The sequence below is a fragment of the Podarcis liolepis genome, assembly GCF_965112155.1.
Source record: "Podarcis liolepis genome assembly, chromosome: 8".
NCBI lineage: Eukaryota > Metazoa > Chordata > Lepidosauria > Squamata > Lacertidae > Podarcis > Podarcis liolepis.
Window position 1 is genome coordinate 24,045,577 of NC_139560.1, and position 26,949 is coordinate 24,072,525.

General features: G+C 41.1%; 1 protein-coding gene across 10 annotated transcripts in view; it reads right to left on the reverse strand.

Moving 5' to 3' along the window:
- VPS13B (vacuolar protein sorting 13 homolog B) overlaps positions 1–26,949 on the reverse strand; it is an 883,035-nt gene that overhangs the window by 745,719 nt on the left and 110,367 nt on the right. For 8 of the 10 annotated variants that reach the window (XR_014529194.1, XR_014529195.1, XM_083517129.1 and 5 more), the window contains exon 17: positions 22,247–22,428. Coding sequence is in view for 6 of the 10 variants with exons in the window: in XM_083517129.1 (XP_083373255.1) it covers positions 22,247–22,428 (182 nt within the window). In the remaining 4 variants the exon portion in view is untranslated. Of the gene's footprint in view, positions 1–21,391; positions 22,429–26,949 lie in introns of all 10 variants that reach the window. The other 2 variants (XR_014529192.1, XR_014529193.1) reach the window with 2 other exon arrangements.

Sequence of the window (26,949 nt, forward strand, 5' to 3'; positions counted from 1 at the left end):
GCAATCCAAAACACACTTACCAAGAAGTAAACACCACTATGTATCTATCTGTCTATCCATTTATCATTAGACGACCACATTTCTGTAAAGGGTGAGGTCATCTGGGTGAAATATGTTTCCTTGCGTCTACATAACCTTGTGTTGTTTTCCACCACGCTGAACAAATCTATTAAGAATATGAAAGCCAACCTTTCCCAATCTAAGTCATAAGATCCTTTAAGGGCGTGATGTGTGAAAATGGAAGACAAATGCCCAGCCAGAATGTGTAAGTAGCAGCTTGTTCAGAGCAGGACTGCCCTACGGAGGGCTAAACAGCTGTGGGGCTCACCTTCCTGCCAGAACATACACAGAGGATTATTGAAGCAATGGGGTTAGTGGCCTTTCTTGGAAATAAAAGTTAGCAAGCAAGTCTGCTAGTGAGTCACTATAGTTAGATCCTGCTTTCTGGTATTTCAATCAAATCATTATTTCTACTGAGTAGGGAACATTTTTAGGAATGTGCCCAGCACAAGCGATCCTAGGCTAAGTTAGAGGGGTGTATGGTGATCACAACTACAAATGTTAAGTTATTTACAAGAGCTTTACCTCCCACTTAGTTTTACTGTTCCTCTATAAGGCTAAATGCATTACACAATGAAATACTAATTTTATTTGGTGCTGTTATTTGTAACATTTCGGAGCCTATATTTGCTTTCTCTTACATTCAGTCTGCTTAATTATTAATTTTAAAAGATGCAAAACTCAACATTCACAGCTACAATCACTCTCCCAAACTATACTGCTTTCTTACTATTTGCATTTTCAGGTTTTTTCCTGTGTGAGATTTTGAAACAGTGAATTTTTTTGCTGTGCATTTTCTAACTGCATCAGTGATTTCATCACATACAAATAAATGCTAATTAAAAGAAGGCCCAATAAAGTAACTTGAGATTCTCCACCCACCCCAGTAACTTAGGATTATGTCTGCATTGGCGCTTTTAATACACACTTTAATACAATTGCTCTTCAGAGATCACATTTCTTTCATCTGTACAAAATGTCTTCATGAAAATTCAAATTATGGGAGGGGGGACCTGATATTATTTAGTAGACAGAAACTAAAAACATTTCAATAAAATGAATGTGGCAATCTAAGAAAGAACACTGGAAATTACCCCTAAAATTGCAACCTAATAGGCATTCATTACTGTCTGAATAAATTAGAAAGAGGCCATTTAAATTAGTACTGGCATGACAGAAAAGATCCATTTGCCTAAACAGAAATAAGAGAGTCAGATACAAAAGGATATAGCGGAAGCCCCATTGTGCCAGCAGAAATAAATTATGCCAACACAACCACAGCGATACATGGAGTGTTTGCTCTACCTGTCTGAACCCCAAAATGGGGTACATATATGGATGGAACAGGGAAGAAGCAGACATGTCAAATCCTATATCCTTTCAGAAGCCAACCACATTCCAAGGACAGCACAATTGCACTGATAATACACCGGCCTGTCAGACAAAATAGTAGGGAAGGGAATGGTCACATGGCTTGCTAGGTGAGGGTTGAGCCAAAGGGACTAGCTGGATTATGTGGGAGCAACAACCTCTTGGGGACCACAGTTTCCCCATTGGGAAGGACTCTAGGACCCTGTCAGAGCCTTCACACCTCCTTCCTGAAGCAGGCACTTACTAGGCTTTGGAAAGAAGGCATGAAGGCACCCCTCTTGGCTCTGAGCCCTGTGAAGGGAAACAGGTTGTGCTGCCCTAAATCTGCCTCTGTCAAAAAGATATTTCTGAGGAGTGTACACGTGTCAAATGCACATGTGCATTTGAGCCACTGCGTTCAGGGCTTGCCAGGAACTCTGACAGAATGGGTCACTCTTCCTTGTGCCAGGGACTTAGTCATGCATGCTGGGTTGTGTGTGAGGTGAAATAGAGAGGTGTTGGAGAGCGTGTCTCTATGTCTGTGAGTTGACTAGTTCCTTCCTTGATAGAATGACATGGGGTACTGTCACTCATGAACCCCATAACTGGTGTGGTACAGTGGTTTGTGCCAACACCAAGTGTGGCTGATAATGTTCCTTAACATAGTTTACTGCTGTGGCATCTCTCTCTCTCTCTCTCTCTCTCTCTCACGCACCCACCCACACCCACACCCACTGCACTGGAATAAGTGTGCCCCTACAGCTTAAATAGAGCATAGGATTACTTGATTATCTTATTAGACACAACAAGAAATAATAGAAGAAAGGCAGTATGCAAACTTGAGCTAAACAGACCAGACAATTCAGAAAGGGCCCAATGATTCTAGAAACTGGCAGTAGCTATAGAGTCAGAAACAGGCAGGCATATTTTACCCTGTCATGACCGTGCAGGCAAAAAAAATGGGAGCATTTTAAAACACAACTTAGCTTTTGCATTTTTTCTTTGAGAACAGGGGTCTGGGAAACATTATAATTAAATATCTCTCTAGTCACCATAACCATAATTACTATAAACAAAGTTAAAATGAAAGCTAAAGTCATAGAAGTTTGCAGACCGAAAACTAATGTTCATCAAGACAGCTGGAGAAACAATCTCAAAATATAAGGAGCTCCAGATCCCTCACAGGCTTCACATATATGGATGTTTCCCCTTCTCCCACAACCTCTCTTTTCCTTTTCCACTTTTTTTTTAATACGGGCTATTTTATAGGGTGATTGTAATAGTATACCATGATCATTGCTGATTGCTGTTACAAACAGACCCTTCTAATCCATCTGCTCTCTGCTTCAACAAATGCTTTTTAAAAGCTACTTCATAAAAACATTATTGCTTCATACTCAGAAGACATTAAGTCAAGATTTTGGAAATTCCATTGCCTTGATTATATCAGCAAGTGCAGTACATGTTAGATTTTTCATTAAAGCAAAAGCCTTGAGAACTATTTTCCAGACTTTAGTTAATGTTGCTATGACACATTTCGTCAATGAAAATGGATGAAAAACAGTAGTGCTTTGAAGCAATAGCCAGTAAATGCCACTGTGGTTTACCAAGAGTGGGATGCACAACATATTAGACCACAGTTAATGAAATTAAGCCATGTCTTAAGTTAGCAAAATGTGTGCTCTGTTACTTGTTTGGAACCTACACAACTGCCTAATCTTCAAGAACTCCTTCGCCTCCAGTAAATACTATCTCTTGCATCTCTTCATAATTAAATCAGTGGACTACCACTGTTTTGAGTTTGCATTATTTTAATGCGAAAGAACAATACAAATGGGTTGAGGTTTTTTTTTTTGTTTCTACAGACTTAGTTTATATATTCATGGATCTGTCTTGAATAGGTTCATGGATGTGGAGGGAAGATCAATGAGATATAAAATGGTTATCTTTTCTTTTCTTTTTTTGAAAATCTGGATACAGATTCTGCTGGATACAGCAGAAACTGGTATGCAGTCTCACATCCAAGTACAGTATATTATTTCAGCAGACACTGTGACTCAATTTGCACTTATCACTTTGCTGAAAATCTCCAATTGTCTGTTGTCACTAAAAATATATATGAAATGTCCATGTTAATACATTATCTACCAATACTAGTCAGACAGGACGGAATTCAATGCTATGCTCGTACAACCATCCCATCTGCACAAGCATTTCAGCTTGCCAGACAGAACATCCTCCCTCTCCTCCCCCTGCATACAGTACAGACCCCCAGAGTCAATTTTGGGGTGTGCAGGGGGCTTTGTAGGGGAAGCAGACAGCATAAAGTCCTGTTACACAGGGGAAAGTTATTGACTAGGGCAGGCATAGGCAAACTCGGCTCTCCAGCTGTTTTGGGACTACAACTCCCATCATCCATGACCACTGGCCCAGTTAGCTAGGGATGATGGGAGTTGGTAGTCCCAAAACAGCTGGAGAGCCGAGTTTGCCTATGCCTGGACTAGGGCTTCCACTAATGGGGCTAGTTAGGGGCTCGCACCCATAGAATTCCTCATGCATATACTGAAATACTTAAAAACTAAGAGATGAGATCTTTGAAACACCTTTAGTTCTACATTTAGGTACGATTTAAATAACTTTAGTCATAACTATGGTTTTCAGACTTGGTGAAACCTAAAACATGGCTTAAACCTCATTTTCTCTAGCACATTTTTATTTATTTATTCATTCATTCATTCATTCATTCATTCTATTTCTGGCTTCCTATAATATATCGCAAAGGATCAGATTTCCTCATTGCCCAGATCAGCAAGCAACATCACAGAAAATTTTACAGGTGTTCAGGAAATAGTGCTGCTCTTGCCTGTTGGTATGCAAAATTATGTGTTGAGTATTTGTTTCCACTCCAGTATTATATCAGCAGAATTCATCCAAGAGACAAAAGTGAACACAGTGAATTTAATTAAAGTAACTACCTTATTATAGGCCTCATCTCAAGCTCTCAGGTCTGAACTTAATTTAAGGGTAAATCACACACAGAGAACTACAGTGAGGTGATGTAATTATGTTTCACCTCTGATTATTGTCACCTAAGCCCACCCTATTTTCAGGACTCAAGCACATAGCAGGTCTTGAACTGGTGACATAAATCCCTCAGGTGGGAATTTAGCCTGTGTACCACCACCCAATCCCATTAGTGCTGACAAGGACGCTTTCACACACCAACAGACAAGAGCAGCTCAGGAAATATTCCCCAACCTCCTGTAAAAAATTCTAGGATGTTTCCTGATCTGGGCAATGAGAAGTTCTGGTCGTGTTAGCTACAGACACTTACTCCCACCACACCTTTGCCCCCTTCCTGCCCTCAGCTACACTAGAGGCTGACACTTATTACCTCCATTTCCTAAATCAGCCTTCCCAACCCGGTTGGGTCTGCTGGGAACTATAGTTAAAATCATCTGGAGGGCACTATGTTGGGAAATTTTATGCAGAAGCTGGTGCTCCTGTATTGCTCTGATACTCCTTGAGCTTGAATGTGAAAGGGTCTCAGACACCCTGACCCTTGCTCTGCCTCATAAACAAGAGCACATTACAGGTGTCCCCCCGCACTTATGCCGTCACACCCCCATAAACAAAAATCACGTAAGTGGGGAGCACCCTCTAAAAAGCCAATAGACACCAGTTTTATCATGGTCTCACACTCCCTCTTCAACTAGAGTTGAAGCTCTGGGGCTGGCTAGAGGCTGGAGGATGAATGGAAAAGAAGTATCAGCTTCTGCGCTACCATGTGTGTCACCTGCCAGGCAGGAAGCTGAGCAGCTTAAACAAAGCCCCACTGTGCCTCTGGTCTCTTTGGGGCTTCCTCCGCCTTCAATAAAGTCCTCTTTGGGCTCCGGGAAGGGTCTCCTCACGAGCCACGAGAACTCTCTTCCTCTCCATTTCCTGTTTTGAATCTATTTATTTATTTATCTCCCGGCACATGTGCACATGCAGTCACATGCAAGTCAATCACATGTAAGGGGGGGCGACGCCAGTATTTCGCTACATAGGTAGGTACAAGGGAAAAAGCTGCAGATTCAGGATTGAGACTTGGTAGACTCCCTTCCTCTTTTAGCACTGGGATCCTATCACTTGAGACACAGGTCTAAGATATATTTATAGATAAATATATGGGCGGATGTCTTCTATTTTTCCATTCCTAAAGCTGTAGCTGCCAAATAATGTAAACTTTCATGATGCTTTTCTAGTGCAAAGGTACATACATGCCACCCTGGATCATTTAGTGAGTTGAGAAAGAAGTAACAATCTCAATTTTTCTTTCTTTCTTACATTTATATATCACCTTTTCCTCCAAAGAGCTCAAGGTGGTGTACATTTTATCTTCACAACCACCCTGTGATGTAAGTTAGGCTGAGAGACTACTACTGGCTCAAGGTCACCCAGTTAAACCTAATCACTGTACCTTTTTTGCTCTTCAGTATACTGGGGGAAGTGAAATTCTTATGATATATAATGCTTTTAATATCTTGCTTTGTAGAAAGAGCCACCAGTTCTCCATTCAAAGGAAGGTCTATAAGATACATTTCAAAGGGAAGCAAAATTGAATCCATTTTATCCTAATTACAATAAATGGAGGAAATGTGTCAAAATCAAATTGCAATTTATCTATGACTATGTACGATAATACCTCTTCCAGCAACAACAAGAGAGACATATAAAGATGGAAGAGATCATTACCCTTAACAAGAAACATTAATATTTCTATTACCAGAGGTGTTGAATTACATGGGTCTTTAACAGAAGCTGTATTACATTCCAACTGAAAATGCAGCTCAGATCTCACACCCTTATTTCCATAATCATTTTCATATGCCAAGCATACATTAATATGGCATTATCTTCAAAATAAGAAGCAGACATTCTTTTAGAAATTAATTCAATATTGAAATGCATCACACTAAGAGTTTTACCCACATTTCTCTCAGGAACACTTGCAATGAGACCACTACATTCGTAGTATCACTTCCAAGGTCTCCATTCTGTCTGGCAAAAAGAGGCCTACAATTTGTGTGATGCACAACCAGTGTATAACTTGACTATCTTAAAGCATGCAACTGTACCACTTCTTAAAACTAGGGCTGTTTGTATGAACCCGTTCACATACAAATTCCTCAAAGCAAAAATACTAAGCAGAATGCTACACATCTAAACTTGCATTTAGAATCCAGTTATCAAGAGCATTTAGTACGGTATGCAGGTTTACTGTGACCCAGGTAGGCAGCGACAAAGTTTAAACACAGTATAGAATCACAGAATGGTAGAGTTAGGACTCCAAGGGTCATCTAGTCTAACCCCCTGCAATGCAGGATGAATCTCAACTAAAGAATCCATGACAGATGGGCATCTAACCTCTGCTTAAAAACCTCCAATAAATGAGTGTCCACCACCTCCTGAGGGATTCAGTTCCACTGTCAGTCATCTCTTACTGTCAGAAATTTCTTTCTGATGTTTAGTCGAAATCTCCTTCCTTGTACCTTGAATCCATTGGTTCAGGTCCTACCTTCTGGAGCAGGAGAAAACAAGCTTGCTCCATCTCCCATGTGACAGCCCTTTAAATATTAGAAGATACCTATCTTATTTCTTCTCAGTCTCCTCTTTTCCAGGCTAAACATACCCAGCTTCTTCAAGCGTCCTCATAAGGCTTAGTTTCTAAGACCCTTGATCATCTTGGTTGCCCTCCTCTGCACATGTTCCAGATTGTCGATATCCTTTGTAAATTGTGGTACCCAGAATGGGACACATTACTCCAGGAGTTGATATGACTAAGGCAGAATACAGCAGTACTATGACTTCCCTTGATCTGGACACTATATTTCTGTTGATGAAACCTAGAATTGCATTAGCTTTTTTTGCTGCTGCATAACACTGCTGACTCATCTTAAGATTCTTCTCACATGTACTACTGGAAAGCCAGCTGCCCTTCATTTTACATTTTTGTAACTGATTATTCCTGTCAATGTGTAGAACCTTACATTTGTCCCTATTGAAATTCATTTTGTTAGTTTTGGCCTAGTTCTCCAATCTGTTACGGTCATTTGAAGACCCTCAGTTCCTTCATCCAATACATTTATAAAGACATCAAACAATTACAGGCACAGGACAGAATCCTGAAGCACTCCACTTATTACTTTTTTCCAGGATGATGCAGGATTCAGTCAGTCATCCAGCTACAAATACACCAACAGTAACATCATCAAGCCCACATTTTACCAGATTCTCCACAAGAATATCATGAGGGACTTTGCTTTGTCAAACACCATACTGACATCAAGACACACTACATCCACAGCATCCCCCTGATCCATCCAGCATATAATTCTATCAAAAATAGAAATATTACCCTAGACATTTTGTTTAGGGGAACAACAGTAAGACCCCAGTACTAAATTAATAGTGAGGTCTGATATTAACACCCACAGAGATTATGTGGAAGAGTCTGCTCTGTTTGAAGATTTTAACTTGTTGGACACTATGTCTTCTTTGATATACTAATTTGAATGAGACTTATTAGCATCTAAGTGTGTACAGGACTGCAACCATGGAGGCCTAGGTACTAACACTTATTCCAAATATTTCATCTTTAGGTGACACATTGATCAATAAGCAACATAAAAATCAAGAATGTGCAGTTCTTCTAACTTTTCAAAGAAACAGAAAGCAGTTTTGTTAAATAGGACCAGAACATATGACAAAAGAATTTAGAGAAAATGTGCTTAAGATATAACAGGCATTGTGTCTATTTTTACAACCTGAACTATCAGTTTTGTGCCATTATCTTGGAATTTTAAAATCAGCATACCAGGATTTACAAATTAAAAGATATACCGTAGACAGCGTTCATAACTCCCATTGTTCTAGGTGCATTTTGCGACAGGGAATTTCATTAATGCAAGCAGTTTCTGAGCTCTGGGCGCAGTACTGAGCCTAAGATTTCAAATTAAAACTGCCACTTCTGGAAGAAAACGAGGACCTTTTTCTGCCTCCTCACTTCCAGCCACTCTCTGAAGACTGGAGAAGGGACCCTCATGAGAATATTAGGGGAGTGGACCATGCGAAAAATGAACATACGTTTTTAGCTGCAGTTTCAGCTTTGTATTCTTGCTATTAAAAAAAAATGTGCCTAGACACTCCATTGTGGTGCCCACACTGACTGTAGAGAGAAAAGGGGAGGAGGAAGAGGAGGAGGAGGAGATGGAAACAATAGAAAACAGTTGTTGCTGTTCCACCCCAGTGACTACACAGTATGTGGGAAATCTAAATATGCAAGCAATTGAAATAAAGGTTAACCCTGCCATAGGAAATAAAAAATATCAGGGGAAATTAAAAGTGGAAATCAAACAAAGGGAAAAAATCTGTTTGGCTCAACACCCCCAAAACTGACTAAAGTATGCATTACAAAGAAAGCCCCCTGAGCCCCAACAACAGCAGTATGAGAGGTTTAAGCACTGGGGGAGTTAGAGCTGATTAAGAGCTGGGGGAATTACCTTTACTTACACAAATACACTTTATTTACAAATCTATACCACACACCAATTATTACAAAGAGTTCCTATGTTCATTTCATACGCAAGGAAATATGATAATAAATTCTTACATTGAAAGAAAAATAGGGGATTAAGAGAATCATGGTCTGGCATTCCCGGCTCATTTCAGAACAGATAGAATTCTTTTCTTTTCTTTTTCTTTTTACAAAGAGCAACAAATGTGCTTCCCAGGTGCAAAATGCCAGGCCATCTGTCAATGGTCTCGGAAAACTTGAATTTGTACCTGGTTGACATCTGTCTGTCTTGGGAGACAACTGAACAGTGCGCCTTTCAGGGTGAAGTCAAACTGTTGAAGGTTACAGCACCTACAGGAGAGACATGTTTTGTTGCAGCAGGGGCAGATGAAGGCGTCCGGTTGTGCTGCTGCAGATGCACCATGGTGTTTCTCTGCACTTCTCCCAGCAGTCATTCCTCCTCTGGTCACTGCTATGGATACATGACCAGGCTGCCTGTCTCCAGGCACTGCAGTTGTCTGCAAGGTTTCATGATGCCAGCCCTCAGGTCACGTTTGCAGATTATCTTTGTAATGCAGATTTGGTCTGCCAACTGGCCTAGTTCCTGAAGCCAACTTCCTATAGAGCAAGTCATTGGGGATCCTGCCATCTTCCATTCTGTGGACATGAGCTAGCCAGCGTAGACGTTGCTGAGATAGGAGTGCAAACATGCTGGGAATGTGGGCTTGGGAGAGCACTTCTTTGTTTGAGACTCTCCTGCCATGTGATGGCCAAAATCCTCCTGACGCAGTGCATTTGGAAGGCATTGAGGTGCTGCTCCTAACAGTTGTAAGCTGCCCGCAACTCACTTCCATAAAGTAACATGTTTAGTATGCAAGTCTGGTAGATTTCCATCTTGGTATTGGACATTAGCATCACATTTTCCCATACTATTTTGGAGAGGTGAGTCATTGCCGTAGCTGTCTTGCCAATATGCTTATCCAGCTCAGCGTCGATGGAGAGGTTGTTGGTTATGGAGGAACCCAGGCAGACAAAATTGTCTACCATCTCAAGCGTATTGACCAGCCTGAAGAGGTAGCAATCTTCCACCAGTCTCCAGATTAAGCCTCAACAAAGAACATAGTTGCAATTCAAAGAACCTTGTAACTCAGACCAATTTAATTACAAAACAAGGAACCAAACAGGTAGACAGAACTAAACAGGAGGGCTACTGTTGCTGCTCCTAACTATCCACTCTCCACTGACAGGAAAAACACTTTGAAGTAAATCCAAGTTGCCATTCTTGGTCAGTGGAACAGGAAGGTGATAAAGGAAAGGGATGCCCAGAAGAAAGGGAGAACTTTCTGTTACCTGTTGAAGGACCCTTCTGCCAAAAGCAGAGGAGTGCAGTGTTTGACAAACATTAACTGGTGGACTGGTGAGTCAAAATAGGTGCCATACAGTGCTTTATAGAAGCACCAGTGTGGGGGTTGACTGTGGCAGCTGCCCCATGGATGGAGCTAGTTGAGGTGTTGCAGACACGAGTTTGAGAGATGCTTCAGCTGGCACTTTCAGTAGAACAGCAGTTCACAGAGGAAAGAAGTCCTTGTCATGATGAAATTGGCCTAATGGCCAGTCATGAAGATATCTATAAACAGCATTGTTCATTCTATGGCCTAGCAAATAGAAATTCGACACCGTTTTGTGAAATCACAGATTTAGGAATTGAAACAGGAAGCGCATTCAGAATGCCCATAACAGCTTTGGGTAAGATACACAAAATTTCTGTGAAAGTGGCAGGCATATCGGGTTTGTCTGGTTCTCCCCATTCCTGAGATAAAGTGCTATGAATGAGTTGAGGACATTAATAAACTACTGGGTCTAAAAGACTTGTTCTAAGAAAAACCTTGAGTGATTCCCCAAGCCTTATCTCCTCCGCCTTCAGAAATACTGGTAGCCTACATATATGGCTCTATCAGCAAGGCCTTTATAGCTTTACTGAGTAGAAATAGATAAAATTCAGTGTGGAAAAGATGCTTTTGTAATGGCAGGGGGAGATAATGGTTCACTTGACAGTTTGCACTCTTCTCTCCCTGAAGCAAACTTTTACAGAGAAGTCTCTTCCTCACCCCTTCCTGATATAGAGGGTGGAACTGGAGCTGATAGTGGCTGTTCAGGGAATGGAAAAATATCCTCTCCTCATGAATTAGTGTTTAAGTCCTTGGCATGAAGACAACATCTGGACTTGGAAGGAGAAGAACTCCTCTTCCCAGTCCCCATGGAACAGCTGTTTCTTTGACTTCTGTGCCACCTACTTTTACCCCTTCCCATTACTGCGACACTCCTAGATGAGAAACTGGAAGAGTACGAAGGATGAAATGGAGCCATGACCTCTACACCTTTTATTTCTACATCACTTACTGGGGCCTGAGGTATTACATGAAAACTACCTCCCTATTAATCCAACCTAACGTATCTGAAGAGAATTTTGTTTTCTTTCCTAAAGCTCTGCCTCAAGCTGGAGATTACATCCTTTTTGAGGACTCTCAGTCCTTGTCCATGCCTCCTTCATTCCCTGATGTGGGAAGCAAAATGGTGCCCATGACAAAAGCCAGAGTTTGACACATGCCTCCCACACATAGCCTACTCTCTCCCTCATGGACATGACTTGGCAAGAAGTTGTAGCAGCCCAATGTTTTAGTCAAAGCAGGGGTGTGCAGGTAATAGAAGCCTTTAAAGTGGAGGAAGAGATGAGAGAGACTGTCCTCCTGCCTGATTCTCCTCAGAAACCCCCACCTGAATCCCAGTGAGCATGAGGGTGGGCTACAGAAGCAGGAGGAGATCAACCCCCTCCAAGGAGTGACAGGGAAACAAGCATTGGCGGGGTAGCAAGAAGTGTGTTAAGCTGTTTTCCTGCTACCTTGCTTGCTTTGGGAAAATAATTGCTGCCATGTGAGCAGTAAGGGTGCCAAGCCGCTCTACTGTTCTCCTCCTTGGACCGGCTTTGTGGTGCTGGTTTGCAGCATGCCACTTTTTAGACACATACTGTTGTCGACCTCTGTGACTTTGTGGGCCCCATTTTCCACATGTAAATACCTGCTATTCCCACTCAAACACCCTTCTTTGCCTTTCCTAACAACATCAGTAACTGGAATACCAGAAGTAGATAGGTAGCCGTGTTGGTCTGCCATAGTCTGAGAAGGATTGGTCTACCATCCTTCTGAGTAACACCCCTCCCCACCTTCTCACTATATAGAAGGATCTGGCAACTTCTATTTCAGTGTATCTGAAGAAGTGTGCATGCACACGAAAGCTCATACCAAGAACTAACTTAGTTGGTCTTTAAGGTGCTACTAGATGGAATACCAGAAGTGAAGGAGGCAACAGGACAAACCACAAACAAGAACAACCCCTTTCCCTACATCTTTCAAGAAAAAGCAGCTGCCCTGCACTCTCAGAAATGGCATGTAGAAGCCATGAATTAAGTTTGTTCTTCCAACAAGGGCAGAGTCCAGGCTGGTTTGCTCCTCTTCAGATTGGCCAGTTTTGACCCTGCCTTCCAGAAGAGGAGTTAACCCTTTCCTGCATGCTCCACACCTTCACTGAGATCCATAAGATGTTAGGTGAGTAGCCATAGAGAACTCTCTTCAGTGAAAAGCACTGCTATAAAAATGGGAGCCGCAACTAATCAAGATCTCATAATGGTTTGAATATTTTACATTCAGACAAAAGGTAATGGTAGACTCAGAAGAAAAGCTGCATGATCTACTAAACAGAAATAAATAGGAAATAAAAGATAAGAAACTGCATGCTGCAATGGATATACCTGGGGCTCACTTTAACAGAGGTTGGAAGATATAGAGCAGAAATCAAAAACAGAGTATGTATGGTAAAAGACATTAAAAATCAATCTATGTGGAAAAGAGAAATAACTTAAGCTTTAGGGGAAAACCCAAAAAGGGAAGAAGGATGGAGGTGCTAGAGAAAAATGTGTAAAGTGAGTTGAGAAAGGAAAACTAACCAGTAAATATTGGATGAAGCAGGAAAGGGATGAGGACTGGTGCCAAGTGTAAAGAAGAGGCCATTATGTATGATAGAGCACATTCTAGGAAACTGAGGACTAGTCCAATATAACAGTGAGGGGAAATTGAAAGTATAAAGAACATGAGCAAGCCACAGATACAAATAGAAAATAAAGAAGAAAAGGGGTGAGGACATGTGGAAGCTTGAAGGGCTTAGGCAAGTCAGAGTAGAAATTTATCAGAGATCAGATTACAGATTAAAACAGTTGAGAAACATGAAAGGAAGCCTTGGCCAGTCAGTCTTGGGAACCACAGTGAAACACAATGCATGGATGGAATTTGGTCCATAAATTACATAGGACCCCAAAGGATTACATCCAAAGCAAAAATAGATTATTATTTAATGAGTAGGAAGAAATTTACCTAGGAAGTCCTTGGCTAAATATGCTTAGTGAAGACAAAAAATAACTCGTTTGAGGCATTTACTAACTGTAATACTTAATAACTAACCATACTTTTTAAAAAACTGATAACTTAAAAGAAATTAATTCCTCACCATATTATTCTAACTATATCTCCCACATCTAGATTCAGACACTGAAATTTCAGGTAACTGGCATCAACCTTATTATCAAAACCACTTAAATACTAAAAGGCCTATTTAATAAAAACATAGAAATGCTTCCATATGTTTTATGAAGTCTTCTCTACCCTCCAAATGAACACATTCAGATTTAGTCTCTGGCTTTGTTTCAGAGAAAACCCATCTGCATAGTACATTGCTTACAGGCACATCTCAGTCATGCAACAGCTATGTGACAGCTCATATATCAAATATAAACTGTACTCAAGGCCACACAACCTTACATACTCAAAGTCTTCCATTCTGTTTAATGTAATCCTAGGAGAGCTCTTATTGCACCTCAGTGCTGATGTCACATGACTTTTGTTGGGAAACAGTTGTGCAACTTAAATATCAAACAGTTCCTAACACAGATGAAAACAATCTAGAAGACAACTCTATTGTGCACATAAATCCTAGAAAGAAGACTCTTTTCTGTGAAACAGGTGCCGAAATGTACAAAGTAACAGCATTAAACAGCCCTTAGCAATACTGATGAAACTCGGGTTCAAGAATAAACTTAAAGTGTTTTGGTAGTAAGAGCCTGGAAATTCTGATGAGCAACAGATCTTGCACTTTGATTCCTACACTGGCTGTAAAAACCAACCTATCTCAAGTTTTAGTCATCCATTCCTTTATAGAGAGTACTGTTAGCAAGTTTTGAAGGCCTGGCCAAAATTATCTTCGTTGAAGCCAGCAAATTCAATATAAACTATCTATCAGAAAGCTGGGGTTATTTATGTTTACAACTCAACAACAAAATACACAGATCCAGACTGACATTAACCCAAGTATTTGGAGGTACAAACTTTTTGAGGTTTGGCTATTTGGAGTTACACACAAAAGAAATCAATCATTTTATTTGTATGCCATCTTGCCAAAGTTAAAACCATCTTCAAGGCAGCTTCTAGCATTAAAAAATTACATAGCTACAAGCAGTGCTTTTTTCTGGGGGGACACAGGGGTATGCATATGCCTAAACATTTTGTGAATCTTTGTACTTTTATCCATTTACTGTATTTATTTTTCCCAATTTGAACTATAAAATGGTGATTTTCTTGAGTCAAAATGAGAGTATCTCTAAACATTTTTTTTAGAAAGAAAGCACTGGCTACAAGCATAACAAAAGTAGTCATAAACAATAAACAAAACATAAAATGTACACAGCCACACTGAACAATTTACACATAAATCTTAAGATCCAAAGGAAAACTACAAAACATTGACATAGGCGACAACTCCTCACCTCCAACAAAAGCTGAACAAAACCCCAGCCCAAGATTCTGTTCAGCAGCTTCTGCTTTTGTAGCTGGAGTCAGCCAGAACCCCACACTCCCAAGCCAGGTGGGAAAAGGCCTGCAAGGCAGGGAGCAGGTATTCCAGGACTCATAATCAAGTTGGTTGCCTATAATAACAATACTTTTAACTGTGGAATCATGCACTGCTGAAATTCAGGCAAGCTTACTTGTATTTATTGATGATTGTGATTTGATCACTGATGCTTTGAATATTGCATCATCATCATCAACAACAACAACAGTATTCTTGCTTACAGGTATGAAGCTAATGAATTTAAATTAGGAGCTTGTTGTTGTTTAGTTGATTAGTCGTGTCTGACTCTTCGTGACCCCATGGACCAGAGCACGCCAGACACTCCTGTCTTCCATTGCCTCCCGGAGTTTTGTCAAATTCATGCTGGTCGCTTCTATAACACTGTCTAACCATCTCGCCTTCTGTCGTCCCCTTCTCCTTGTGCCCTGACTCTTACCCAACACCAGAGTTTTTTCCACAGAGTCTTCTCTTCTCATGAGGTGGCCAAAAATTAGGAGCTACACATACATAATTAAATTTAGGATTATAACTTTGAGAGGGAATCCTGCCCACTGCCCATGAAAAGCACCAAGTAGAACAGTTTCAATGAAGGCTAGGATGGCCTCTCTCTATTGCCTTCTATGCCTCCTGTGCACGAGACCCACTGCTGCTCTCATCCAGTTCTTAACACTGAGGCAATCAAAAATCCACTGGGGTAGGGGATGCCGGGAAACAGCAAAATGAATTCACAGTTCAAGAAGCACAGGAAAACACACAATGCTACATAACCAGTGGGGTACTGCTCCCCACACCTAGTAGAATGAGCAGAACTGCAGATCTATTTGCTTAACAAAGCACCCTGTTTCTCTCTTTCACCACAATGTACCACACAATTCAACAATCTCAGTGCTTACTTCTACCAGTTTAAGTGATAGCACACACTATGGACTCAACTTTGCATGGGAAAAGGTGACAGGTAATGAAAGCACAGGATTAAGAGTGTGAGAATACTTTTTTTGGGGGGGGGAAACAGCTGAGTCAGTTTGCCTTTGAAGCTCTTTCTACTGCGAGCATTTGGAACAGCAACTCTTTGAAGCTATCTCAGCTGTCAGCATCTATCTTGGCTCAAGACTACACAGTGTGTATTTCTTGCACAGATTTGCAAGGAAGTTGTGCTTGACTGTCATTTTCTTGTTGCAGTCATCTTAAATCAGCTGTGCTATCTTCAGACTGCTAATTACAATATTTACACTTCACTGTTCTGGGGCATTAATATCCTGGATAGCTAACAAAACACCTAGACTTCCAAGAACTAAATGAAATAAACAATGGCTTTACAGTAGACAAAAAGGCAGGCAGCTTGCGTTGAAAGTGGGCAGCTGCCAAAGTGATCAGTGAAGAAGCTGGGTTCTCAATAATGAAATTTAATTTAATTTTTTTAATTTATATCCTGCCTTTCTTCTACAGAAACTGAAGAAAACTTTTTAAGCATAAGCCCTTTAAATGCTTAAGAACTAGGTTACATGAGACATGGTCTCATCCAACAGCAAAACTGAGAAGGCTTACCACACGTATTCTATGTACAATGGTACCTCGGGTTAAGTACTTAATTCGTTCCAGAGGTCCGTTCTTAACCTGAAACTGTTCTTAACCTGAAGCACCACTTTAGCTAATGGGGCCTCCCGCTGCTGCCACGCCGCCGGAGCATGATTTCTGTTCTCATCCTGAAGCAAAGTTCTTAACCCAAGGTACTATTTCTGGGTTAGCAGAGTCTGTAACCTGAAAAGTATGTAACCTGAAACATATGTAACCCGAGGTACCACTGTAATTCCCTATATTTCTTTCTGAAAATCTTGCTTGTGCAGTGTTGCCTATCTCTCCCACTTCCTCCTCTACCTGCAACCCAATTCTGAAAAATACCTGAAGTGTTCATCCAAGTTCATGACAATCTGAGTAGGAGATCCATTTAAATCACTCTGAGGTATCCCTACAAACTATAGCAGCCAACTCCTAGGGGCCGTGAGGGCTTCGGGCCCCCCAATAAAATATTTGAGGGGCTGGGCCCCTGCAAAGTTGATGGGCATTCCCATTCAAATGGAGCGTGTGCACTGCGCCATGCGATCAATTATGTGGGGCAGGGCTTACCTGGGACCCCACAATATTTTATTCAAGTTGGCACCCCTGCTACAAACTATTCTGATCACCTCTTTGCTGCTCAGCCAGCAGCAAAAAATCTGCTTCTAAGAGGCTAGGAAATGCCAAGAGTCCTTATGGTGACAGATATCAACCCATACCAACTTCTAGCAAGCCACAGGCAAAACATGAGTTTCTCTGGAATGGCATGCTAAACCCATCAGTGAAATACAGATTTAAGACAGCACAATAGCTCTGAGCACAGGAGCCTATTCAGGGATCAAAACTCTTGGAAGTACAATGATCTACAGGAGACAACGAAACATTTACACATTGCAAGGCTCTTCCATATGTGCTCTGAACACAACCAAGCAATTACTCATGAAAACACAACCCTGAACACAGATTGCACACTGCTTAAAATCAAAACTTGCAGCGCCCAAAATAAGCACCAGTCTTGGCTGTATTATGTGGAACACACATTCCAACCAGTACATTGGAAGGAAATGATTAAAGCTCAACAACCTGCATTACAACTGAACTCAGAAATGTTTTTTAAAAAGAGGAGAAAGAGGGGGAAAGCAGATTTCAAACAGGGGCATTAGAACAGCAAATCACTATATTTCAATCTTTTTCCTAAGTGGTTAAAGAACTATGCAGCAACTCCAAAACCCTTTTTATATGCACACCTGGGAAGAATTCTGAATCCTGTTACTTTCCTCAGCATTACCCTGATGTGGTTTCGACCAGATGTTTAAATGTTACAACATGTACATTTTCTTCTCTTCTTCTAAGGCAAAAGGAAAATAAGAGGAATATTTGACTTCACTCCACAAGAGACCTATTTAATAGTTTGGTGGTTATGTAAGTAAAGGTAGCTTGGCTAAGTCAATGTTGACGACATACAGAATGACATGATCCTAATGAGTTGGAAAATATTGGCTCTCCTGAGATTTAACCAGATGCTACTGCGCTGAGAAAGCTACTGTATTATTGAATTTCATTTTTATGAGGTAAAATTTATTATTCAACCATTAAGGTATCCCACATGAAGTCTTGCATAAAATAGTTTTGCAGTTACTTTCTGGAAAGTAGATTTTATTTTAACTTTAATACATCATTTACATGAAGGATGCAAATGCCTATTTGATCACCTTAAGCAGAGAAATTTAAGGTCTGCAAGCAATTTTCCTAAAAATACCAGATTAATGGAACTGGACTGTCAACAAAATTATGAACTACCTGAGCAGTACAAGGAGAGTGCAGCAGCAATTCCAGTTTCCTGGGAAAACCAAAGCATGTGCAACTGCATCTATGCTTTTCTAGCATTCTAGCAGGCCTATTGCCAGACATTTTAGGTGCACTAAATATAACCATTTAATGAGAACTCTAAAACAGGAGATGATAGCTTTTATTAATGTAGTTATTCAGTTTAAAACAAATAATATTAAACCTAGATCTTCACTTCAGACATCTTTATCTAGTAGCTTTCTAGTACAGATTATTCTAGGATACACATAAAAAGTAAAGTAGGTTTGTGATAAACAGAAATTTGAAAACATAATGCATAATGCATACTGAAAGGTCTTGAATTGCCACTGGCAATCTTTCACTGGTAAACTCATTCTGTTGTGCAATGTATGCAGCAAGTATTTTTTTGCTAAGCTTTCTTCCCAGTTATACAAATAAAATTGTGCTACTAATATAATTATTACAGGCAAACCAAAATATGGTGTCTTGCCTAAAGTCACCTAAGAAGTTCAGGGCTGAAACAAAAGCTTGACCACGTCACACCCTACTAATTCAATATACTTTAATAACTTTCCCGAGATAAATTGATTTTTACTTAGGCAAAAAAAAATTTTCCATTTTCTACCCAAACGTATTTTAACAATAACAGTTGATTATGAAACATAAATGTTCATGAGTAGTTCTTGTAACTCTGGCAATATATTTATATCCCATTGTATTTATTTATTTCTGAAACGTATGTCCTTCAACAGCCAATCAGCATTCCCTGGGCAAAAATCATTCATTGATTTTGAATGGTCCTTAGAAAGAGTATTAAAGAGAATTCAACGACTTTTAATTTTTCTTTAGAATAAATTGGTTGGGGGAAAACTGAATGAGAGCCAATAAACTGAAACTTAATCCAGACAAGACTAAGGCACTGTTTAGAGTGGTTCCCTAGACCAGATGGGTGGGAAGTATCCTGTTCTTGATGGAGTTACACTCCCTCTGAAGGAGAAGGTAATTAGGCTGGGAATACTTACGGCTCCACCAGCGTCACTTGAGGCTCAAGTGGTCTCTCGGGCACACTAGCCTCGGCTGGTGGCCCAGTTACGCTCCTCCTATCTGGAGAGGGCTAGCCTAACTTTAAACAAATAAGACCATCCCCACGAGCATCCCACCATTCTGAAGGAACGTTCTTTTTAGCATTCTATTCCATTCACAACACAACAATCGCCCTATAGCATTATGCCTGAACATGGAAAAGCAACACAAATAGGGGACAAGGGAGTCTGCAGGGGAGTAGTTTACCCTGCACACACCGGGGGGGGGGGGGGAGAAGGGAGAGGGAGGGGGGAGAGAGAGAGAGAGAGCACAGCATGGTCCTTGGATTTACACACACACACACACACACACACACACAGAGGGAGAGGGAGAGAATGAGAGATGTCCCTTTGTGTGCCTGTTTCCAGCGTGTGCCTGAGCTCCTTGACAACATTGTGCTAATTTTTCAGAGGGAGGTGGTCAGCTTTGCTGAGGGAAGGAGGGAGTCTAAGTCTAGGACCCACCATTCCTTTCCTCAAAGGCTATCCCCTCAGAGTTGCCATTTCCCCCCTTTTTGTACTACACCCTGCACCACATAAGGACAAAAAGGCGGTGGGGGCGGTTTATCTGCTCATGAGAGGAGTAACAAAGAGCTACCTTCTGTTACATGCTGTTCTTACCTCTGTGTCTCAAGATTGAAAGGAAAAATGTACTGTTTTCTGGAGCGAATAAGGAGCGAGATGACCCATTCGTTTCCACACAAAGCTGCAATGGAGTTTAAGAGGGTTGCCAAGCTTCCACCAAAGGAGAGACACCAGCTTTCTGGCAGCAACCTGGCTTTACTGAATGGGAAACTATCCTGAGCTTCTCGTGACGCTTAAATCCAGCAGCCATTTTAAGCACCCACCACAAGGTGCTGCAGCCTACACTCCACTAAGAAACATACTAACCCTCAATTGACTAACAGTACAGTACTGCTTACCCATTTCCCATCAAATTTACTAGGCCTCAGTACTGCAGTTAGGCACTTTCGCCCACAGATGAGGGGAAGGGGGAGCAACTGCTTCAAAAGAGGAAACGCTAATAGGAGCAATGCTTCTCCCATATGCCTGCTCTGAGACGCTGAGAGGAAAAAAACAGACTGGAGCAACCACAATGCTGTTGGTAAAATTCTTGAGGTTAAAAAGGGTGAGAAAATAGGAGAGATTCCCAGGAGTATTATTTTGGGGGTATTAATTGCAGCACCTTTACTGCTTCTCTTGGCATCTGTGAGCTCTAGTTGCTGCTGCTGGGTGCCACTTTAAGGCTTCTGGAAGCCGCTGGACCAGAATTGGCATGCCAACTCTCCTTCCTCAACCACGGGGAAGCTTGGAGCATGCTTGTGGAAGTGTGGCAGCTGGGTGGGTCACACCACAGCCATGGATCTTGGGTGGTCCCTTCATCTCCCTCCCCCAAAGGAGGAGAGGAAAGGGCTCACACTGTGAGGGAACAACTGCAGTGGGTGCCATGATGCTGCTCTATTGCTTAGCCTTGACTCCTAGGCAGGTGGAAAGCAGGGGGGGGGGGGAAATAAACCTCTGAAGTAAACTGCTTTGACACCTATTTTGGCATTAAACAGTATATAAATTAATAAAGAACAGTAATTATGCACAGCCCCCCCAATGGTTCTAACTAGCCTCTTTGATTCAGCACAATGGGTGTATTCCTGCTCTGCACACAAGTGCGCAAAACCAAGCCAGGTAAGCCACGGGGCAGAGGGTAATCTCTCCTGATGAATGCTGTTTTCTTCTCAGGCTTTTAAAGTGTACGGGTGTCTCCCCACTAATGTGGAGGTTACGTTCTGCACCCCCATGTGCATAAGTGAAATCACATAAAGTGGGGAGCACCCTCTAAAAAGCCTGTAAATGCCCATTTTTCCCTGCTCTCCAGCTCTCTCTCCAATCCAGACTAAAATATCTAGAGTTGAAGCACTAAAGCCAGCTGGAGGATATGAAGACCGCTGCTGCTGCTGCTGCTGCTGTGCTAACCTGCGTGTCAGCTGTTAGGCAGGGAGGCTAAGCAGCCTAAATAAAGTTCTGGTGCTCCTGAGGTCTATTTGTGGCTTCCTAGGGTCCCCTTTGGGTTCTGCGGAGGTTCTCCTCATAAGCCACAAGGGCTATCCAGCTACCGCCATTTCCTGACATGATTCTATTCCTGGTGCCATGCATATACACGGTCACATGTAAGTGGGGGGGTGCCCGTATTTATTTATTTACTCATTCGTTCAATTTAATACCTGGCCCAACTACCATTCACAACACAGAAAAGTCCAAGGTAGAGTGGGTGCAATGGTGCATGCAGTGAAAGAAACAGAGTATCTTCCATATTTTTCTTTACACTAAAAGTTGTTTTGCATTTTTCCCAGGCATAACAACAGAGCAAGATAGAAACACATTTATAAGACAGACATAAACATTCACTACAGCATATAAAGCTGTTACAGAAGCCTCTTTTCATACTTTAAAGACAAAACATCTTACCCTCCCTCCAAACATTGCAGCCTCTAACATTTACAATTCTGCAACCAATATAATACAGTAAAATATATACTCTGTGTCCTGGTTCAAGTTACTCCTGGTTGAAACACTGAACCAAGATCTATACGTTTTATTCCAAAGGTTTATATGTAAATTTCCTTAGGTTATTATGACACATCCAAAATGAAGAAAAGCAATTTTAAAAGCATGTAGAAGCTTTTGCAAAGAGTGAAGCCTGGTGACTTCTTAATCTATAAGCAGAAAGTTTCATTGATACTATATTCAAACTGCTTTCCCAACTAAAATGTATTTAAATGCTGGATTCTAAAGATAAAGTTCAATATATGAAAACTAAAAGCAATACTGTACTGGGGCAGAGATATCAGTTAAGTATACTGGTAAGAAAAAAAATAGTATTTACCTGATGGTTGAAAGACTTCATTCACTAAAGCTTCATTCACAACTGGTGAACTAACATTTCCAGTATAAGCCCAACTCTGCCAAATAGCTTGCATTAGGAAGGTCTGGGCTCTTGTTGCTTGAATTGTCAGACTTGGAAGCTCAAATATACATTCTTTAACTGCAACATGAGAACGCTTGGACCTAGAAAATACAACAGAAACAAAAATATGATTAAATCTGTATACAGGCTTATTGGCAGAAATGCCAAATGGCAAATCCCTAGGAGAGGCAACACTGGAAAAGCTCACTGAAAACGTGGCTAGTTCATGTTCATTTTATGTGAACTTTAAAAAAATTAGTGGTTTACAACAAACATAAGGCAATAGTACAATTATTTTGCTAAAGATTATACACTGAATGTGAACATGTTCCAAAAATGAATCTCCAAACCTCACATTCTCACAAAACCTATAGCTAGTTTGTATTTGAATTCCACAGAACTTCAATGTTTATAACCAGTCTACAATATTCACAGGGATGCGGGTGGCTCTGTGGTCTAAACCACAGAGCCTAGGGCTTGCCGATCAGAAGATTGGCGGTTTGAATTCCTGCAATGGGGTGAGCTCCCATTGCTTGGTCCCAGCTCCTGCCAACCTAGCAATTCAAAAGCACATCAAAGTACAAGTAGATAAATAGGTACCGCTCTGGCGGGAAGGTAAACGGCGTTTCCGTGCGCTGCTCTGGTTCGCCAGAAGCAGCTTAGTCATGCTGGCCACATGACCCGGAAGCTGTACACCGGCTCCCTTGGCCAGTAAAGCGAGATGAGCACCGCAACTCGAGTCGTCCACAACGGGACCTAACGGTCAAGTTCTCCCTCTCTGTAACACATATTAAACTTACTGTTTTCTCATTTTGTGCCTTCTCTGGCCCCAACAGCCACTGATATAGATTGTTCATTGAGAGAGACAGGAATAAATTCTGGTTGAGAACTCTGTAAAGTGATGTTAAAGCCAGGTATCCCCACTGGGATCTAACAGGGAACTTTGTTCTAAACAAACCAAGATCATGGAGTTGAAGCCAGCTTGCAATGGGAGGATGAGAGAACTGAGGCAAGAGCATGTGGGTCCAACCTGGTGTTTATTCCAGGTTTGCTAAACCATGGGGTTGCTACATCCGAACTGGCCCAGTGTTATGATACATTATGGAGAGAGAAGTGAAAGGTACAACTCAACAGAGGGCTGCCCTCTCCTCCAGCATGTTTGTATTTATCAAAATGTGCACTTCTACCTCTAGTTCATCAGAAGTTCTCAGAAAATTTGCCCCAAGGTGCCAATTTGCATGGACTAAAACTTAGGCACCATGTTGCTTGTTGCTTCGGGGCCTGTCTGCAAAAAGCTTGTTTTAAGATAAGTTAGTGAGGATTTTAGAAGGCCCATGCCGAAGTCATGAAGCAAAGAGCTGATTACTAAGAGGCTGAACTTCAAATCAGAAGTCCAAGAATGAATCTTGCATCTGCCATGAACTCCCTAATAATAATAATAATAATAATAATAATAATAATAATAAATTTTATTTATATCCCACCCTCCCCAGCCGAAGCCGGGCTCAGAGCGGCTAACAACAGTAAAATGATAAAACATTCTAAAATCATTTCATTATAAAATTAATTCCAATCAAATTAATGGCAACCATTTGGGCTAGAAGTTCTGTGAGGATTGCCAAAGGAGGAAGTCAGGCTGTGCCCTGGCCAAAGGCCTGGTGGAACACCTCTGTCTTGCAGGCCCTGCGGAAAGATGTCAAGTCCCGCAGGGCCCTAGTCTTTTGTGACAGAGCATTCCACCAGATCGGAGCTACAGCCGAAAAAGCCCTGGTTCTAGTTGAGGCCAGCATAACCTCTCTGTGGCCTGGGACCTTCAAGATGTTTTTGTTTGAAGACCGTAAGTTCCTCTGTGGGACATACCAGGAGAGGCGGTCCCGTAGGTACGAGGGTCCTAGGCCGTACAGGGCTTTGAAGGTTAAAACCAGCACCTTAAACCTGAGCCTGTACTCCACCAGGAGCCAGTGCAGCTGATACAGCACCGGGTGAATGTGATCTTGCAGTGAGGACCCCGTAAGGAGTCTCGCCGCAGCATTCTGCACCCACTGGAGTTTCTGGGTCAGTCTCAAGGGCAGCCCCACATAGAGCAAGTTACAATAATCCAATCTGGAGGTGACTGTCGCCTGGATCACAGTGGCTAGGTCAGGGCGAGAGAGGTAAGGAGCCAACTGCTTAGCTTGGCGGAGATGAAAAAATGCCGCCTTTGTTATAGCTGCAATCTGCGCCTCCATGGAAAGGGAGGTGTCGAAGATTACACCCAAACTCTTAACGGACGGTGCTGGCACTAATTGTGCCCCCGCAAGAGTTGGGAGTTGCCCCCCCAATCCCATATCGTCCCGACCCAGCCAAAGGACCTCTGTCTTTGAAGGATTTAACTTCAACCGGCTCCCACGTACCCATCCAGCCACAGCTTCCAAACATCTGATCAGTGTGTCTGGGGCCGAGTCAGGATGGCCATCCATCAACAGACAGAGTTGGGTGTCATCGGCATACTGATGGCAGCCCAACCCAAAACTCCGGACAAGCTGGGCGAGGGGGCGCATAAAGATGTTGAAAAGCATCGGGGAGAGTATCGCACCCTGAGGCACTTCACACTCCTAGGTGGCCAGTCTCTCTTAACTTGTCAATAATAATACTGACTTGCCTTACAACGTTTTGCAAGGATTCCTATACAAAGAGATAAAGTATGTGAAGTGCTTTGAACACTTGAAAGTCATACAAATGCTATTTATTTATCATTAATTATTACTTCTGGAACAAGCAGATCTTGGTATAAACTGATCGCAGTAGTGTCTGTGGCTTCGTCGCTATAGAGCTTTCAGCAAATGTTAAAGACGCAGCCCTTACCGTGCCCTTTGACACCTGACACATGTTTTCAGGTTCCACCTTATTCCTGTGGTTCTGTTCTGTTTGGACCGTTTAAATTTTTATACTGTTGTACCTTGCCCTGGCAGCTGCTGATGAAGGGGAGATTTTTGTTGTTGTCATTAAGAATCTATACCATATCTGAAGTGTAACAACTTGAGATTCCTAATCTCAGGGTTGTCGGTTCGAGCTCCACGTTGGGCAAAAGATTCCTGCAAGGCAGGATCCCTTCCAACTCTACAGTTATTTGATTCTAATCTATTATTCTAATTCAAATATTTTACGTAATTGTGTTTTATTGGACCAAATTGCTCTTCTGAATATTGAACACTACATGTAATTTGTGAGCAGACCACATAGTGGGAATGTAAAGTGTCATGAACTAAGCATGGACGTAAGCAATGACAGAGAATCTCCAAATTCCAAGGAAGCATTTTCATGAAAATAAACGCACGTGGGTTTTAACATCAGTAGCAATAACAACTATTCATAATGCAGAATCTTTGAATAACTTTATTTTAAAACAAGCCTCTGGTTTGATGTGAAATACAGCTACTGTACTGAACTACAGTGACGTTTAAACTTACAGCTTTCACATAAAAAGTTCCCTGATGGCTAGTAACACTGTATTAAATAAAAAAAATTAACAATATGCAAATTTTAAAACTTACTGTATTTTTAATACTTCCTTTGGGAGAAAGATACTGATTTTCAGTGAATGGGGAGAACGTAAAGAAAATATTACATACTCAAAAGCAGGACATATACAAAAAAATCAGTACATTCTACTGTACCATATGTGCAGCAAATGTTTCTGAAAGGATTTTTTTAGCTTCAACTGCCTTTAGATAAAAAGCTTTTTTATAATTTTATTATAACAGTTTTGAAATATAAAGTTTTGAAAACATTTTCCTGTAGTCAGAGTAAAATGCAAATGAATGTAAGAATGATCATTATCACGTCAAACAGATCTCTCATCTTTTTATCTTTAGTTTTGGTAATGTTTTGCTATGAATTTGTTGTAACACCAAATTGTTTTAAAAGGTATTTCCATTTATTGTCTATAAAGCATCTGTTTCACAACTTCTGTCCTTAAAAATGGACCTTCAACATATGCCTATTTAGCAGAACAGATTAAAAAACTATCAATCCAATTATTATTCTTTAGGGTGAAATAAACCTTAGTAGAGCTAAGGGAATCTGCCACTCATTAAAGCTGAAGTTGGACCATTTCCAGTATAAATTTAAGGAAAGAAGAACACGCAATGTTTGCCATGCTTTGGCATGGAATTTCTTTTAAAAAAAGATTCTGTCCTAAGTGAATTACTTTAAAATTCATTTGTTTTTCTCTCCAACTTGCTTACCCTGATGCAAGTTGCCATAAAGAGTTTAGATAAATCTGACATACTGCTAAAGCAATTCTAATCCCTGTTCTTGAATGTGAAAATGAATTGACCCTCTATGTGAAGGGACTAATGTAACCAATCCATTCAAGTCCACAGGCTCACTGTGAAATATTAGCAATGTGTACCTTTAGAAACAGCAACCCATTCCTTTAAAATCAACACCTCATAGTGATTGAATGAACATAGCAGTGAACAGCTGGCTCCAAAAGTTTATACAGAGTCCCCAAATGTAAGACTGGAACCTGCCAAGTATTTCCAAAAATTAATTTTTTTTATTACTCATATCCTGTACAGTAAAATAAGATTAGTTCATTTTTTCCAACACAAGACCAGTAACCTGCTACCAGAACCTAG